The sequence below is a fragment of the Oncorhynchus kisutch genome, linkage group LG25, assembly GCF_002021735.2.
Source record: "Oncorhynchus kisutch isolate 150728-3 linkage group LG25, Okis_V2, whole genome shotgun sequence".
Classification (NCBI taxonomy): domain Eukaryota; kingdom Metazoa; phylum Chordata; class Actinopteri; order Salmoniformes; family Salmonidae; genus Oncorhynchus; species Oncorhynchus kisutch.
In genome coordinates, this window is record NC_034198.2 from 20,867,226 (window position 1) to 20,884,103 (window position 16,878).

Consider the following 16,878-nt stretch of genomic DNA (forward strand, 5'->3'; position numbering starts at 1 on the left):
CAATTGTTGTGCGTGTGCATGCGTGTGTGCTTCAAATCAAATTGTATTTGTCACATGCGCTGAATACAGCAGGTGTAGACCTTACTGTGAAATGCTGACTTACAATCCCTTAACCAACAATGCAGTTCAATAAATAGAGTTAAGAAAATATTTACTAAATAACTAAAGTAAAAAAAAAAATAATAATAACACTAGAAAATGACAATAACAATAACGAGGCTATATTCAGGGGGTACCGGTACCGAGTCAATGTGCGCTGGTACCAGTTATTCAAGGTCATTTGTAATGTGACTATGCATAGATAATAAACAGCGAGTAGCAGCAGTGTAAAAACAAAGGGGGGTCAATGTAAATAGTCCGGGTGACGCTTAGCTATGATTTGGACTTATTTTAACTGAACAATTAGAAATCCAGTGTCACCTAGAGGTGTATGTGCTGCCTGTGTGTAACCGATGTGAAATGGCTAGCTAGTTAGCGGTGGTGCGCGCTAATAGCGTTTCAATCGGGTGACGTCACTCGCTCTGAGACCTGAAGTAGTTGTTCCCCTTGCTCTGAGAGGGCCGGGGCTTTTGTGGTGGGATGGGTAAGTATGCTTCGTGGGTGACTGTTGTTGATGTGTGCAGAGGGTCCCTGGTACGAGCCCGGGGCGAGGGGACGGAAGTTAAACTGTTACATGTCTACCAACTGACATTACTTATCAGTATGTGCTGTTCAGCCACATCCAAACACTTCGATTGCTCACATCAGATCATGTTAAATGCTCTTTTCCACGGGTTGTTGGTTTAACAGAGAAGGAAAAAGTCTAGGTGTACTTTTTGTTGGTGAGGTGTGTGTGCGGTGTGAAGTGTTTGGTATGCGATTTCACGCCTGTGGATCGGATTCGCCTGCTCCTGTAATTTGGGGCCATCAGTGCAGACACAGTCTCACTCCGATGGACCGATAAAACAAACACACACCCTGTTGTCTGGAGGAGAGATACAGGAAGCAGCAGACAGTGTGTGATGGGACTATGAAAGGAGGTTGCTTTGATTACCACATTTTAATGAACCTCTCCTGCCTTCTCCCTTGTGGATCTGTAAAGTATGTCATGTCTACTTGCTTCTGTTATGGTTGTGTGTGTGTGTGTGTGTGTAGGTTTGTCTTTCTGCACTAAACCTTCAGGAACCTGTATCGGCCCCTCAATAGTCTTATTGAGTGATTCTTAGAAGACGTGTAAATTGCCGCTGAAGACTGTAGTAATACATTTTACCATGCTTCAGTACACCCACTGTGAAAGTGAAACCTTTTCAAGAGAAAAGCTATTTCTGATGGCTGTTACCTACGTTAGTCTCCACTTCATTGCACATAAAAAAGGACTTGTTGTGAAAAAGACTGGATGCGAATATTATTTATACATTATTTAGACGGCTTCCCCTGTTTAACGCTTTTAGCTGAGCAGGAGGAATCACAGGAGCCTTTCCTGGGAAGCCTTACATACACACGGGCACGCCACACAAACACTGATGTACGTACGTAACACACACACCTACGGACGGACAGACACACATGGACGTACGCAGTCACGGACAGACGTAACTCTCTCTCTCTCACACACACACACACACACACACACACACACACACACACACACACAGCGGTGAGTTCCTGTTTAGTTTGGAACTCTCCTCCTATTAGGGGTTCTGTTTGTATGATGGATATATAATGTATGATGGAAGTCCTGCTCCTTCTGTTCTTTCCATTCTCTCACTATTTAAGAACTAACCTCTCTCAGGACCATAACACTTGTCTCTCACACACTCACACATGGCCTCGCAGACACACCGTTGCAGACAGGCAGCTGCTCAATATTTCTGCTCAGTTAAGTCAGTTCTCACCGACTAGCTGCCTTCCCAACTTCAGAGAGTTTGTAACATCTGTGCATGCGCACACGCTGCTTTAAGGTCCAATCGGGATTTTTTTTAAACTTCCTCTAAAGTTACTTCAACCTAGTTGAACTGACACGTGGATTTGGTGACTTGTTAAGTGAACTTCACTGTTAAAATAGTTATTTTACGGTACGCTACCGGCTACTGGTTGGAGTGAAAATACGGTAAATATACAACAAGTTACTATAATCTTTTACAGCTGTATTTAGGTAGTTTGCTGCTATAGTCTGGTTTCTTGGGACTCATCTACAATTTGAACTCACAACCTCTTGGATGCCAGAGACCTGTATTTCCTTCCACGTCATCAGGTCTGTGGCCATGACTGTCACGTTCATCATAACGATGAAACCAAGGCGCAGCGTGATAAGAATACATTCTTCTTTATTTACACAAAGAACACTAAACAAACTAACAAAACAACTAAACGAATGTGAAGCTATAAGACACGAGTGCTGACAGGCAACTACACATAGACAATACAAAAACGAAACCAACCACCCTCGTCACACCCTGACCTAACCAAAATAATAAAGAAAACAAAGATCAGGTCAGGGCGTGACAGTACCCCCCCCCCCAAAGGTGCGCAAACCTAAACCTATATGGGAGGGTCTGGGTGGGCATCTAACCTCGGTGGCGGCTCTGGTTCTGGACGCCGCCCCCCTTCCTTACACTGGGTCCGCTCTTGTATCACTGACCCGTGGATCATCGTCGGAGGCTCTGGACTGCGGATCCTCGCCGTAGGCCCCGGGCTGGGGACCCTCGCTGCGTGGATCATCGGCGGATCCTCTATTCTCCTGTATTTATCCTCGTTGTATCGCCGTTCCGCTTTCGCTGCCTCTAACTCCTCCTTAGGACGGTGATACTCCGCCGGCTGTGTCCAGGGTCCTGCTCCATCTAATATCTCCTCTAACTCCTCCTTAGGACGGCGATACTCCCCCGGCTGTGTCCAGGGTTCTGCTCCATCTAATATCTCCTCCCAGGTCCATCTCCCCATTAAGCGCTGTTCCTCCTTTTCACGCTGCTTGGTCCTTGTTTGGTGGGTTCTTCTGTCACGTTTGTCATACCGAGGAGACCAAGGCGCAGCGTGATAAGAATACACTCTTCTTTATTTACACAAAGAACACTTAACAAACTAACAAAACAACAAAACGAATGTGAAGCTATAAGACACGAGTGCTGACAGGCAACTACACATAGACAATACAAAAACTAAACCACCCACCCTCGTCACACCCTGACCTAACCAAAATAATAAAGAAAACAAAGATCAGGTCAGGGCGTGACAGTGACAGAGATGGCCACAAACTGATTGGCAAGGATTACAATTCTCTGACAACAGCAACATAAATATAGCAGTGTTTAGGTACACTTAAAAGATGTTGTACTTGTGCCAACCGTATGTGAGAGCATTGTACCAGTTTAAGTGGTTTATGGTTGTGTTAATGAAGGTTGAGCACCTCTTTTGTCCACTTGCAGTCCTGCAATCTTTGTAAGAGTTGGTGACAAAGAGTTGCACTTGAAAGAGGTTACTGTGCATTTTACAGCCAAATATCTGACAATAAGTTACTGTCATTACATAGAAGCTTTGTGATGATAACTTGTAAAAACACTTCACAAGGAAGTCATTCTCTGCTGTGAGAACATTTGGTACTCAGCCCTACCTGGGATTTGAATTCACAGCCTCAACTTCTCCTAACGGTTGGCACAAATACAACATATTTTAAACTGTACCCCAAAGTATGTTAATGAGCAGCCCGGCCCCAAAAGCCCCACCTACATTTCAAAGCGCATTGACGATTGTACCTTATTAAAAATATTGTGTAGAAATGTACCATTATACTAGGCTATCTGTATACATTTGATATTTTTGTACCCCAGGCAACAACAATGTACCTTAACTGTACCATAGTTTTTGAGATTGTGTGGATATGCTGTATGTTCATGGTTATAAATATGTACAGCGCATTCGGAAATGATTCAGACCCCTTGCCTTTTTCCACATGTCATGTTACAGCCTTTTTCTTAAATGGATTCAAAATAATAATAACCTCATAAATCTACACACAATACCCCATAATGACAAAGCAAAAACTTTTACATTTTTTTAATTGTGCAAATGTATTACAAATTACAAATAATAAACTGAAATATCACATTTACATAAGTATTCAGACCCTTTAAGTACTTTGTTGAAGCACCTTTGGCAGAGATGACAGCCTCGAGTCTTCTTGGGTATGACGCTACAAGCTTGGCACACCTGTATTTGGGGAGTTCCTCACATTCTTCTCTGTAGAGCTTCTCAAGCTCTGTCAGGTTGGATGGGGAGCGTCGCTGTACAGCTATTTTCAGGTCTCTCCAGAGATGTTCAATCGGTTTCAAGTCCGGACTCTGGCTGGGCCACTCAAGGACATTCAGAGAATTGTCCCGAAGCCACTCCTGCTTTGTCTTGGCTGTGTGCTTAGGGTAGTTGTCCTGTTAGAAGGTGTACGTTCGCCCCAGTCTGAGGTCCTGAGAGCTCTGGAGTAGGTTTTCATCAATGATCTCTCTGTACTTTGCTCCGTTCATCTTTCATTCGATCCTGACAAGTCTCCCAGTCCCTGCCGCTGAAAAACATCCCCACATCATGATTCTGCCACCACCATGCTTTAGGTGCCTTTAGGCAAACTCCAAGCAGGCTGTCATGTGGCTTTTACTGAGAAGTAGCTTCCGTTTGGCCACTCCGCCTGATTGGTGGAGTGCTGCAGAGATGGTTGTCCTTCTGGAAGGTTCTTCCATCTCCACAGAGGAACTCTGGAGCTCTGTTCGAGTGAATATTGGGTTCTTGGTCACCTCCCAAGGCCCTTCTCCCCCAATTGCTAAGTTTGGCCAGCTTTGTCATTATGGGGTATTGTGTATGGAAAACAGCCCCAGACCATTATTCCTCATCCGCCAAACTTTACAGTTGTCACTATGCATTAGGGCAGGTAGCGTTCTCCTGGCATCCGCCAAACCCAGATTCGTCCGTCGGACTGCAAGATGGTGAAGTGTGTGTCATCACTCCAGAGAACGTGTTTCCACTGCTCGAGTCCAATGGTGGTGAGCTTTACACTGCTTGTTTTGCATATATTCATGGTGATCTTAGGCTTGTGTGTGGCTGCTCAGCCATGGAAACCCATTTCATGAAGCTCCCGACAAACAGTTATTGTGCTGATGTTGCTTCCAGAGGTAGTTTGGAACTTGGTAGTGAGTGTTTGCAACCAAGAACAGACCATTTTTACACACTTCAGCACTTGGGGATTCCATTCTTTGAGCTTTTGTGGCCTTCCTCTTCACGGCTGAGCCGTTGTTGCCCCTAGACGTTTCCACTTCACAATAACAGCACTTACAGTTGATCGTGGCAGCTCTAGCAGGGCAGAAATTTTATGAACTGACTTGTTGGAAAAGCTGTGTGCTCGATTTTATTCACCTGTCAGCAGCGGGTGTAGCTGAATAAGCCAAATACACTCATTTGAAGGGGTGTCCACATACCTTTTTGTATATATAGTGTACTTATCCTGTAAAATTAAAATAGCTTACTTGCTACTGAGTTGCTGTTAAAATACAGAACATATCTTAATTAACAAGTATACCTTATTCAGAATACAGTTGCATAATGTCATTTTACAGCAATAACTAATTCAGTTGTAAAAATACAGTAAGTTTTATATTTACTGATGTATATTTATTTTTGATGAGAATTTACAGGACAATCCAAAAAGTATCCAATTGCATTGCGATTGACTGTAAATATATAGCAAAACAGTAATACACTATTTATTTACTATAAAATTATAATTTTATCAGTATCATAAAATGTACAGCAATTGCGTACAGTGTAGGTTTCTATGCTTTGTAAGCACAACTTAAAGCATTAGTTGAAGCATATTGATTTGACTAAAAGTATGACGTTCACTATACTAAATTGAAGTAACTTTAGATGAAGTTAACTCAACATGGAATCCAGATTAGACTTGATTTCAAATGTCAAGGCAGCAGGATAACACACATTTATGTTGACTCAACAAATCTTTTTTTAACAATGACCAATTTCAGTATGTTTCAGTTATGTTGACTTTAGAAAATGAGCTGAAACAACTAAAAGGCTAAAGAAGTGTTTACAGTGTACACACGCACGTACACTGAGCCATTCACTATGTCTTCAGTGTTTTATTATTAAGGCCCTATGGCCGTGACAGGGAACAGAAATCCAAGTGAAAGAGAAACTCTGAGCTGAGGTAACTTGGGAATGTACTGTCAGCAGTTTTACTGACAAAGGCAGTCTGTGTGTGTGTGTATGTGTGTGTGAGGGGATATACAGGCTATTGGTAGTGAAAGATAAGCCTTAGGATTGCTGTGGCAGAGAGCTGTGTGCTGCTGGCTGGGGTGATAATGACCCTATCACGCCTGTTGACTCTCTCTGGATGACTGGGTGGCAAATCTTCTCTACGATTGTGTGTGTGTGTGTGTGGGGGGGGGGGGGGGGGGGGGGGGAGATATTTTGAAACTTTCTTGCTGTTCTAGCCCAACTTTGTAATACTAGTCTTCGCATCCTGCATTGGTGTAGACTGGGGAGGTGTGTGTAGACTGGGGGGGTGTGTGTAGACTGGGGAGGTGTGTGTAGACTGGAAAGGTGTGTGTAGACTGGGGAGGTGTGTGTAGACTGACTGGGGAGTTGGTTGTAGACTGGGGAGTTGGTTGTAGACTGGGGAGGTGTGTGTAGACTGGGGAGGTGTGTGTAGACTGGGGAGATGTGTGTAGACTGGGGAGGTGTGTGTAGACTGGGGAGATGTGTGTAGACTCAGGAGGTGTGTGTAGACTGACTGGGGAGGTGTGTGTAGACTGGGGAGGTGTGTGTAGACTCAGGAGGTGTGTGTAGACTGGGGAGGTGTGTGTAGACAGACTTGGGAGGTGTATGTAGACTGGGGAGATGTGTGTGTAGACTGGGGAGGTGTGTGTAGACTGGGGAGGTGTGTGTAGACTGGGGAGGTGTGTGTAGACTGGGGAGGTGTGTGTAGACTGGGGAGCTGTGTGTAGACAGACTGGGGAGGTGTGTGTGTAGACAGACTGGGGAGGTGTGTGTAGACTGGGGAGGTGTGTGTAGACAGACTGGGGAGATGTGTGTGTAGACTGGGCAGATGTGTGTAGACTGGGGAGGTGTGTGTAGACTGGGGTGCTGTGTGTAGACTGGGGAGGTGTGAGGTAGACTGGGGAGGTGTGTGTAGACTGGGAAGGTGTGTGTAGACTGGGAAGGTGTGTGTAGACGGGAGATGTGTGTGGACTGGGGAGATGTGTGTGGACTGGGGAGATGTGTGTGGACTGGGGAGATGTGTGTAGACTGGGGAGATGTGTGTATAGTGGGGAGATGTGTGTAGACTGGGGAGGTGTGTGTAGACTGGGGAGGTGTGTGTAGACTGGGGAGATGTAGACAGACTGGGGAGGTGTGTGTAGACTGGGGAGTTGTGTGTAGACTGGAGAGATGTAGACAGACTGGGGAGGTGTGTGTAGACTGGGGAGGTGTGTGTAGACTGGGGAGGTGTGTGTAGAGTGGGGAGGTGTGTGTATAGTGGGGAGGTGTGTGTATAGTGGGGAGATGTGTGTAGACTGGGGAGGTGTGTGTAGACTGGGGAGGTGTGTAGACTGGGGAGGTGTGTGTAGACTGGGGAGATGTGTGTAGACTGGGGAGGTGTGTGTAGACTGACTGGGGAGGTGTGTGTAGACTGGGGAAGATGTGTGTAGACTGGGGAGGTGTGTGTAGACTGGGGGGGGGTGTGTAGACTGGGGAGGTGTGTGTAGACTGGGGGGGTGTGTGTAGACTGGGGAGGTGTGTGTAGACTGGAAAGGTGTGTGTAGACTGGGGAGGTGTGTGTAGACTGGGGATCTGTGTGTAGACTGGGGACCTGTGTGTAGACTGTGGAGATGTGTGTGTAGACTGGGAGGTGTGTGTAGACTGACTGGGGAGATGTGTGTAGACTGGGGAGATGTGTGTAGACTGGGGAGATGTGTGTAGACTGGGGAGGTGTGTGTAGACTGGGGAGATGTGTGTAGACTGGGGAGATGTGTGTAGACTGGGGAGCTGTGTGTAGACTGGGGAGGTGTGTGTAGACTGGGGAGGTGTGTGTTGACTTTGAAGGTGTGTGTAGACGGGAGATGTGTGTAGACTGGGGAGATGTGTGGATAGTGGGAAGATGTGTGTAGACTGGGGAGGTGTGTGTAGACTGGGGGGGGGGGGTGTGTAGACTGGGGAGGTGTGTGTAGACTGGGGGGGGTGTGTGTAGACTGGGGAGGTGTGTGTAGATTGGAAAGGTGTGTGTAGACTGGGGAGGTGTGTGTAGACTGACTGGGGAGTTGGTTGTAGACTGGGGAGGTGTGTGTAGACTGGGGAGGTGTGTGTAGACTGGGGAGGTGTGTGTAGACTGGGGAGTGTGTGTAGACTGGGGAGGTGTGTGTAGACTGGGGAGGTGTGTGTAGACTGGAGAGGTGTGTGTAGACTGGGGAGGTGTGTGTAGACTGACTGGGGAGTTGTTTGTAGACTGGGGAGGTGTGTTTAGACTGGGGATGTGTGTGTAGACTGGGGAGATGTGTGTAGACTGGAGAGGTGTGTGTGTAGACTGGGGAGGTGTGTGTAGACTGACTGGGGAGGTGTGTGTAGACTGACTGGGGAGGTGTGTGTAGACTGACTGGGGAGGTGTGTGTAGACTGACTGGGGAGGTGTGTGTAGACTGACTGGGGAGGTGTGTGTAGACAGACTGGGGAAGTGTGTGTAGACTGACTGTGGAGGTGTGTGTAGACTGACTGTGGAGGTGTGTGTAGACGCGGGAGGTGTGTGTAAACTGGGGAGATGTGTGTAAACTGGGGAGATGTGTGTAGACAGACTGGGGAGGTGTGTGTAGACTGGGGAGATGTGTGTGTAGACTGGGGAGATGTGTGTGTAGACTGGGGAGGTGTGTGTAGACTGGGGAGGTGTATGTAGACTGGGGAGATGTGTGTGTAGACTGGGGAGATGTGTGTGTAGACTGGGGAGGTGTGTGTAGACTCGGGAGGTGTGTAGACTGGGGAGATGTGTGTAGACTGGGGAGATGTGTGTAGACTGGGGAGATGTGTGTAGACTGGGGAGGTGTGTGTGTAGACAGACTGGGGAGGTGTGTGTAGACTGGGGAGGTGTGTGTAGACAGACTGGGGAGATGTGTGTGTAGACTGGGCAGATGTGTGTAGACTGGGGAGGTGTGTGTAGACTGGGGAGCTGTGTGTAGACTGGGGAGGTGTGAGGTAGACTGGGGAGGTGTGTGTAGACTGGGAAGGTGTGTGTAGACGGGAGATGTGTGTGGACTGGGGAGATGTGTGTATAGTGGGGAGATGTGTGTAGACTGGGGAGGTGTGTGTAGACTGGGGAGGTGTGTGTAGACTGGGGAGATGTAGACAGACTGGGGAGGTGTGTGTAGACTGGGGAGTTGTGTGTAGACTGGAGAGATGTAGACAGACTGGGGAGGTGTGTAGACTGGGGAGGTGTGTGTAGACTGGGGAGGTGTGTGTAGACTGGGGAGGTGTGTGTGTAGACTGGGGAGGTGTGTGTAGACTGGGGAGGTGTGTAGACTGGGGAGGTGTGTGTAGACTGGGGAGATGTGTGTAGACTGGGGAGGTGTGTGTAGACTGACTGGGGAGGTGTGTGTAGACTGGGGAAGATGTGTGTAGACTGGGGGGTGTGTGTAGACTGGGGGGGGGGTGTGTGTAGACTGGGGAGGTGTGTGTAGACTGGGGGGGTGTGTGTAGACTGGGGAGGTGTGTGTAGACTGGAAAGGTGTGTGTAGACTGGGGAGGTGTGTGTAGACTGGGGATCTGTGTGTAGACTGGGGAGATGTGTGTAGACTGGGGAGGTGTGTGTAGACTGGGGAGGTGTGTGTAGACTGGGGAGATGTGTGTAGACTGGGGAGCTGTGTGTAGACTGGGGAGGTGTGTGTAGACTGGGGAGGTGTGTGTTGACTTTGAAGGTGTGTGTAGACGGGAGATGTGTGTGGACTGGGGAGATGTGTGTGGACTGGGGAGATGTGTGTAGACTGGGGAGATGTGTGGATAGTGGGAAGATGTGTGTAGACTGGGGAGGTGTGTGTAGACTGGGGGGGGGGGGGTGTAGACTGGGGAGGTGTGTGTAGACTGGGGGGGTGTGTGTAGACTGGGGAGGTGTGTGTAGACTGGAAAGGTGTGTGTAGACTGGGGAGGTGATTGTAGACTGGGGATCTGTGTGTAGACTGGGGACCTGTGTGTAGACTGTGGAGATGTGTGTGTAGACTGGGGAGGTGTGTGTAGACTGACTGGGGAGATGTGTGTAGACTGGGGAAATGTGTGTAGACTGGGGAGGTGTGTGTAGACTGGGGAGATGTGTGTAGACTGGGGAGCTGTGTGTAGACTGGGGAGGTGTGTGTAGACTGGGGAGGTGTGTGTTGACTTTGAAGGTGTGTGTAGACGGGAGATGTGTGTGGACTGGGGAGATGTGTGTAGACTGGGGAGATGTGTGTATAGTGGGGAGATGTGTGTAGACTGGGGAGGTGTGTGTAGACTGGGGAGATATGTGTAGACTGTGGAGGTGTGTGTAGACTGGGGAGGTGTGTGTAGACTGGGGAGATGTGTGTAGACTGGGGAGGTGTGTGTAGACAGACTGGGGAGGTGTGTGTAGACAGACTGGGGAGGTGTGTGTAGACTGACTGGGGAGGTGTGTGTAGACTGGGGAGGTGTGTGTAGACTGGGGAGGTGTGTGTAGACTGGGGAGATGTGTGTAGACAGACTGGGGAGGTGTGTGTAGACAGACTGGGGAGGTGTGTGTAGACAGACTGGGGAGGTGTGTGTAGACTGGGGAGATGTGTGTGTAGACTGGGGAGGTGTGTGTAGACCTGGGAGGTGTGTGTAGACAGACTTGGGAGGTGTATGTAGACTGGGGAGATGTGTGTGTGTGTGTGTAGACTGGGGAGGTGTGTGTAGACAGACTGGGGAGGTGTGTGTAGACAGACTGGGGAGGTGTGTGTAGACTGGGTAGATGTGTGTAGACTGGGGAGGAGTGTGTAGACTGGGGAGGTGTGTGTAGACTGGGGAGGTGTGTGTAGACTGGGGAGGTGTGTGTAGACTGGGGAGGTGTGTATGTGTGCGTGTTGAAAGGGTTGATTGACTTTGTCCTCCTCGCCGTCCTCTTATCAGTGCTGTATCACTCAGACTCTCAGCAGCAGGCTGTGCTTTTTGCCTTTGGACCAGCAATCATCTTCCTAAATCAATATCTGCCCCTGCGAGACCAGACACACACTGCCCTTTATCACTGTTAGGACTGAGAGATTTGGACAGTTTCTCTTCAAATTCAACCAAAACCCACATCTGTTATTTTAAGTGAGTTATTATTCTTTATTTTCTGAGATGTTTGTTTGTGTATTGTGTGTGTGCGTGTGTGTTTGTGTTAACCTAATGTGGGACCTTATATATAAAGGTGTTAAGGGAGAAATTATCAATCTCTCCCTGTAGGAGCCACCGCTCCTCCAAGTCCCTCTAGTCTAACTTCTGTTGTTCTCCCTCCTATAACTAGATTACACCATGTTTATAGCTGACGTGGAACCGCTGTAGGCCCGTATTGATGACGTTAGCCAGCTAGAACTAGTAGTGATGAACCACAGAGTATGTGGGGAGAGCCAAGCAGTGTGCCAGTTTGATACAAAAGTCTGAAGTTTTGAGAAACAATCTATTTTTTTAATGTGAATCTCGGTGCAAAAAGACAGTAATTAGAGAAAATGGTTGTCATAACAACAATGTTTACTTGTTTACTTCCCCTGGTACATACAGTGGGTTTAGTACCTTAGAGAGGATACTGTTTTAAAAGCTTTCCAGGAAGTAACGGCTCTGCTCTCTGACCCATGCCTCCAACAGACAATTAGAGCTGTGTGGAAAAAAAACGTCCCATCAAACAGTTGTTGGTTTTTACTTTAACTACCGACAAGATAATACTCCTCTGCATAATAATCCAGTGATAATAGTGTGTGTGTGTTTATTGTTGCCCCAGGCATATCAAACACTTGTTATTATTAATATTACTCATTATGTTAGGAGGCAGGTAGCATAGTGGTTAGAGCGTTTAGCCAGGAACCAGAAGGTAGCTAGCTCGAATCCCTGAGCCGACACGTTGAAAAAAAGTTGATGTGCCCTTGAGCAAGGCACTTAATCCTAATTGCTCCTGGGTCACTGTTGTTAATGGCAGGCCCTGGCCGGGACCCCTCTTTCCGGGGATGTCTCAGAGGGCGTTAGAAAAACACATTTCCATTTCACACATGCATATCATACACAATTGTACATGTGACAAACAGGACAAATATAAACACCCATCAAATTATTATTATTATTATTCCCCAAGTAATTGTTTGCCTCTCTCTCGCTCACTCCTCTCTCTCCCCCCCCCCCTCTCTATCTCCTCTCTCTCCTCTCTCTCCCCCCCCCCTCTCTCTCCTCTCTCTCCCTCCTCTCTCCCCCCTCTCTCTCTCTCTCTCTCCTCTCTCTCCCTCCTCTCTCCCCCCTCTCTCTCTCTCTCCTCTCTCTCCCCCTCTCTCTCTCTCTCTCTCTCTCTCGCTCTCTCGCTCTCTCGCTCTCTCTCTCTCTCTCTCGCTCTCTCCCTCCTCTCTACCCCCTCTCTCCCACCTCCCTCTCCCCTCTCTCTCTCCCTCCTCTCTCCCCCCTCTCTCTCCCTCCTCTCTCCCCCCTCTCTCTCCCCCTCTCTCCCACCTCCCTCTCCACTCTCTCTCTCTCCCCTCTCTATCTCTCTCTCTCACTCCCTCCTCTCTCTCCCCACTCTCCCTCCTCTCTCGCTCCTCTCTCTCTCCCCATCTCTCTCCCCTCTCTCCCTCCTCTCTCTCCCCTCTCTCCCTCCTCTCCTCTCTCTCTCTCTCTCTCTCTCTTTCTCTCTCTCTCTCCTCTCTCTCCCCACTCTCCCTCCTCTCCCTCCTCTCTCTCCCCTCTCTCTCCCCATCTCTCTCCCCTCTCTCCCTCCTCTCTCTTTCTCCTCTCCTCTCCCTCTCTCTCTCTTTCTCTCTCCTCTCTCCTCTCTCTCTCTCCTCTCTCCTCCCCCCTCTCTCTCTATTTCCTCTCTCTCTCCCCTCTCTCCTCCCCCCTCTCTCTCCAGCTCTCCCCATGGTGAGGAACTGTGATGATCCCACTCCGGCCCCTCAGAGCAGGTCTATGGATGATGTTGAGGAGCTGGCTGCCAGCTATGAACGCAAACTCATAGAGGTGGGTACTACTGGCTGGCTCAGTCTTACCCTTACCAGTACTTAAGCATCTCTCATTCCAGAAAGTAGCTTTCTCCCTTATACCCTCATTCACTCCCTTTTATGGAGCTGATGGAGAGATCATGGATTTCTATGCATATGGCAGCAACTAGTTAGAGCTCAAATGTTTATTCTATTCTACTGAGCCATTTACTTTATGTTTGTCTTCTTATCTTTTGTTATTTCTCGTTGTTGCATTATCGAGAAGGAACCTGCAAGTAAGCATTTCGTTGGAAGGTGTATACCATGTGTATCCTGTACATACGGCTAATGCAACTTAAAACTATCTACCCAGTCATCACAGTTCAGTGAAGGGGATTGCTGTCACCAATCCAGCCTGGTCAAATCACTGTGATCACTTCAAGAAGGGATTTCTAAAGTATTCAAACAGTCATGGAGATTGTAGGCAGCTGATGCACAGTTCCAACTCTGTTTTTACACATGTCGATGATGCAGTCACTCAGAGACAGAGCCAGGGAGTGGGTGGTTCTGGGAGTTCTTGGCATGCTGGTTAACTAATGACCAACCAACGGTGTGGCACTCTGTGCTGAGAGACAATGACATCAGCAAACCCCGGGAACACCGCCCGCCTCTATTTTAATGAGGTTGCAGTCAATTATTCATAAGTGTTTTAAATTTCTTTAATAAGAAATAATTCTGTTTGTGTTTGGGAAAACTGTCATTTCACTTATTTGTGCATTTATCTATGTCTTTTTTATTGTGTTTACTACTTAATGATGTGTTCATTTGCTTGCCTGTCAGTCTCAATAGGGCTTTCCTAAACATGCTGAGACGGGTACTGCTGTTTTCACTTTAAATCTCAGTGGCAGACTGTACATTTTTCTTTTGTCCTCCACATGATGTTACTATCTGGTTTGCCTGTTTATGTTCTCTCTGAAGTCATGGAAACATGCAGATGTTTAGACTACAGCAGTTTGGCTAGGACTGTTGGCTGTTGCTATTGACAATGGCTTTTACTGGTGGCCACCGTGAAATAGTTTGAACGTATAGGAAATGTGCTTTCATTAGGAAAATGTAATAACCACATGTGTAACCACAGTTCTTTATGAGCAAGTTCAGAGGTGTGATATGAGATAGTATAATATTGTAAGATAATATTATGGAATGTAGTAGTCTTTTTGTGGAGGAGAGATGGATATGTGTTTGAGGGTGTTTGTTCTACAATGAGATTTGGGTGTTTGAGGGTCTGTGTGTGTTCTACAGTGAGGTGTGTGTGTGTGTGTGTGTGTGTGTGTATATATATATAACAGTGAGATATGGGTGTTTGAGGGTCTGTGTGTGTTCTACAGTGAGGTGTGTGTGTGTGTGTATATATATAACAGTGAGATATGGGTGTTTGAGGGTCTGTGTGTGTTCTACAGTGAGGTGTGTGTGTGTGTGTGTGTGTGTGTGTGTGTGTGTATATATAACAGTGAGATATGGGTGTTTGAGGGTCTGTGTGTGTTCTACAGTGAGGTGTGTGTGTGTGTGTGTATATATATAACAGTGAGATATGGGTGTTTGAGGGTCTGTGTGTGTTCTACAGTGAGGTGTGTGTGTGTGTGTGTGTGTGTGTGTGTGTGTATATATATAACAGTGAGATATGGGTGTTTGAGGGTCTGTGTGTGTTCTACAGTGAGGTGTGTGTGTGTGTTCTACAGTGAGGTGTGTGTGTGTGTGTATATATAACAGTGAGATATGGGTGTTTGAGGGTCTGTGTGTGTTCTACAGTGAGGTGTGTGTGTGTGTGTATATATAACAGTGAGATATGGGTGTTTGAGGGTCTGTGTGTGTTCTACAGTGAGGTGTGTGTGTATATATAACAGTGAGATATGGGTGTTTGAGGGTCTGTGTGTGTTCTACAGTGAGGTGTGTGTGTGTGTATATATAACAGTGAGATATGGGTGTTTGAGGGTCTGTGTGTGTTCTACAGTGAGGTGTGTGTGTGTGTGTGTGTATATAACAGTGAGATATGGGTGTTTGAGGGTCTGTGTGTGTTCTACAGTGAGGTGTGTGTGTGTGTGTGTGTGTGTGTGTGTGTGTGTGTGTGTGTGTGTGTATATATAACAGTGAGATATGGGTGTTTGAGGGTCTGTGTGTGTTCTACAGTGAGGTGTGTGTATATATAACAGTGAGATATGGGTGTTTGAGGGTCTGTGTGTGTTCTACAGTGAGGTTTGTGTGTGTGTGTGTTCTACAGTGAGGTGTGTGTGTGTGTGTGTATATATAACAGTGAGATATGGGTGTTTGAGGGTCTGTGTGTGCGTGTGTGTGTGTGTGTGTATATAACAGTGAGATATGGGTGTTTGAGGGTCTGTGTGTGTTCTACAGTGAGGTGTGTGTGTGTATATATAACAGTGAGATATGGGTGTTTGAGGGTCTGTGTGTGTTCTACAGTGAGGTGTGTGTGTGTGTGTGTGTGTGTGTGTGTGTGTGTGTGTGTGTGTGTGTGTGTGTGTGTGTGTGTGTGTGTGTGTGTGTGTGTGTGTGTGTGTGTGTGTGTGTGTGTGTGTGTGTGTGTGTGTGTATATAACAGTGAGATATGGGTCGGGGACTCCTGTGGGATCTCTGGATCTTCCTTTTGATCTGTTCTCTCATTAATTATCCAACAGCAGAAACACCACAGCAATTACTAACAGGCTTTGTTTCTGTTCAATTTAGAACAGACTCACAATAATAGCAGCCTACGCCTGGAAACATGTTCCACTGTAGCCATTCCTATATTGATCTTAAAAATGGAAGAGATAGATGGACTAAATAATGCTCAACAAATTGGCAATTTGTGTGTGGGTGTGCATGTGCGTGCGCGTGCCTGTGTGTGTCCTTGCATGCGTGCCAATCTGAGTGGACAGCTTAGTCCTCTACCCGCCCCTCCTCCTTCCCCACCACCCGTCTCCCTGCTCATGTCACTTCCTGTTTGTGGTGGGTAAAGTGAGTCAGTGAGAGAGCGACAGTGTGCACCCAGACACTGACACCAATCTCCCCCCTCTCTTTCCTCCATTCCTCCCTTGCTTTCACATTCATCCCCCTCTCTCATGCTACCGCTCTGAGGGAAAGCTAAGCCTGTCGTCTACTCTTTCCACTTCTCTCTGTTCTCTCTCTTCAGACTCGTTTCACATCCAATTACTTGTGTTAGATAGCAGGTCAGCTATGGTGGTCGTTTCTGCTTAGGCTGGGACTTCTCTGTACAGGTTCCCAGCTCAGCACAGCAACTCTGCTCGCCTCACACTACTGTCAGTCTAGGGAGAGAGAGAGGGAGGGGAGGAAGGGAGAGAGAGAGAGGGAGGGGAGGAAGGGAGAGAGAGGGATGGAGGGAGGGAGGGAGAGAGAGAGAGAGAAAGGGAGGAAGGGGAGGAAGGGAGAGAGGGAGGGGAGGGAGGGAGAGAGAGAGGGGTGGGAGAGAGAGAGAGGGATGGAGGGAGAGAGGGGTGGGAGAGAGAGAGGGATGGAGGGAGGGAGGGGTGGGAGAGAGAGGGATGGAGGGAGGGAGGGGAGGAAGAGAGAGAGAGGGAGGGAGTGAGGGAGGGAGGGGAGGAAGAGAGAGAGAGGGAGGGGAGAGAGAGAGAGAGAGAGAGAGAGGGAGGGGAGAGAGGGAGGGGAGGAAGGGAGAGAGAGAGGGATGGAGGGAGGGGAGAGAGAGAGAGAGAGAG

At 47.8% G+C, this 16,878-nt stretch overlaps 1 protein-coding gene across 1 annotated transcript in view; it reads left to right on the forward strand.

Moving 5' to 3' along the window:
- snx29 (sorting nexin 29) overlaps positions 1–16,878 on the forward strand; it is a 106,596-nt gene that overhangs the window by 58,547 nt on the left and 31,171 nt on the right. The window contains exon 15 of the mRNA XM_020460609.2: positions 13,084–13,190. Within this exon, the coding sequence (XP_020316198.1) occupies positions 13,084–13,190 (107 nt within the window). The remainder of the gene's footprint in view (positions 1–13,083; positions 13,191–16,878) is intronic.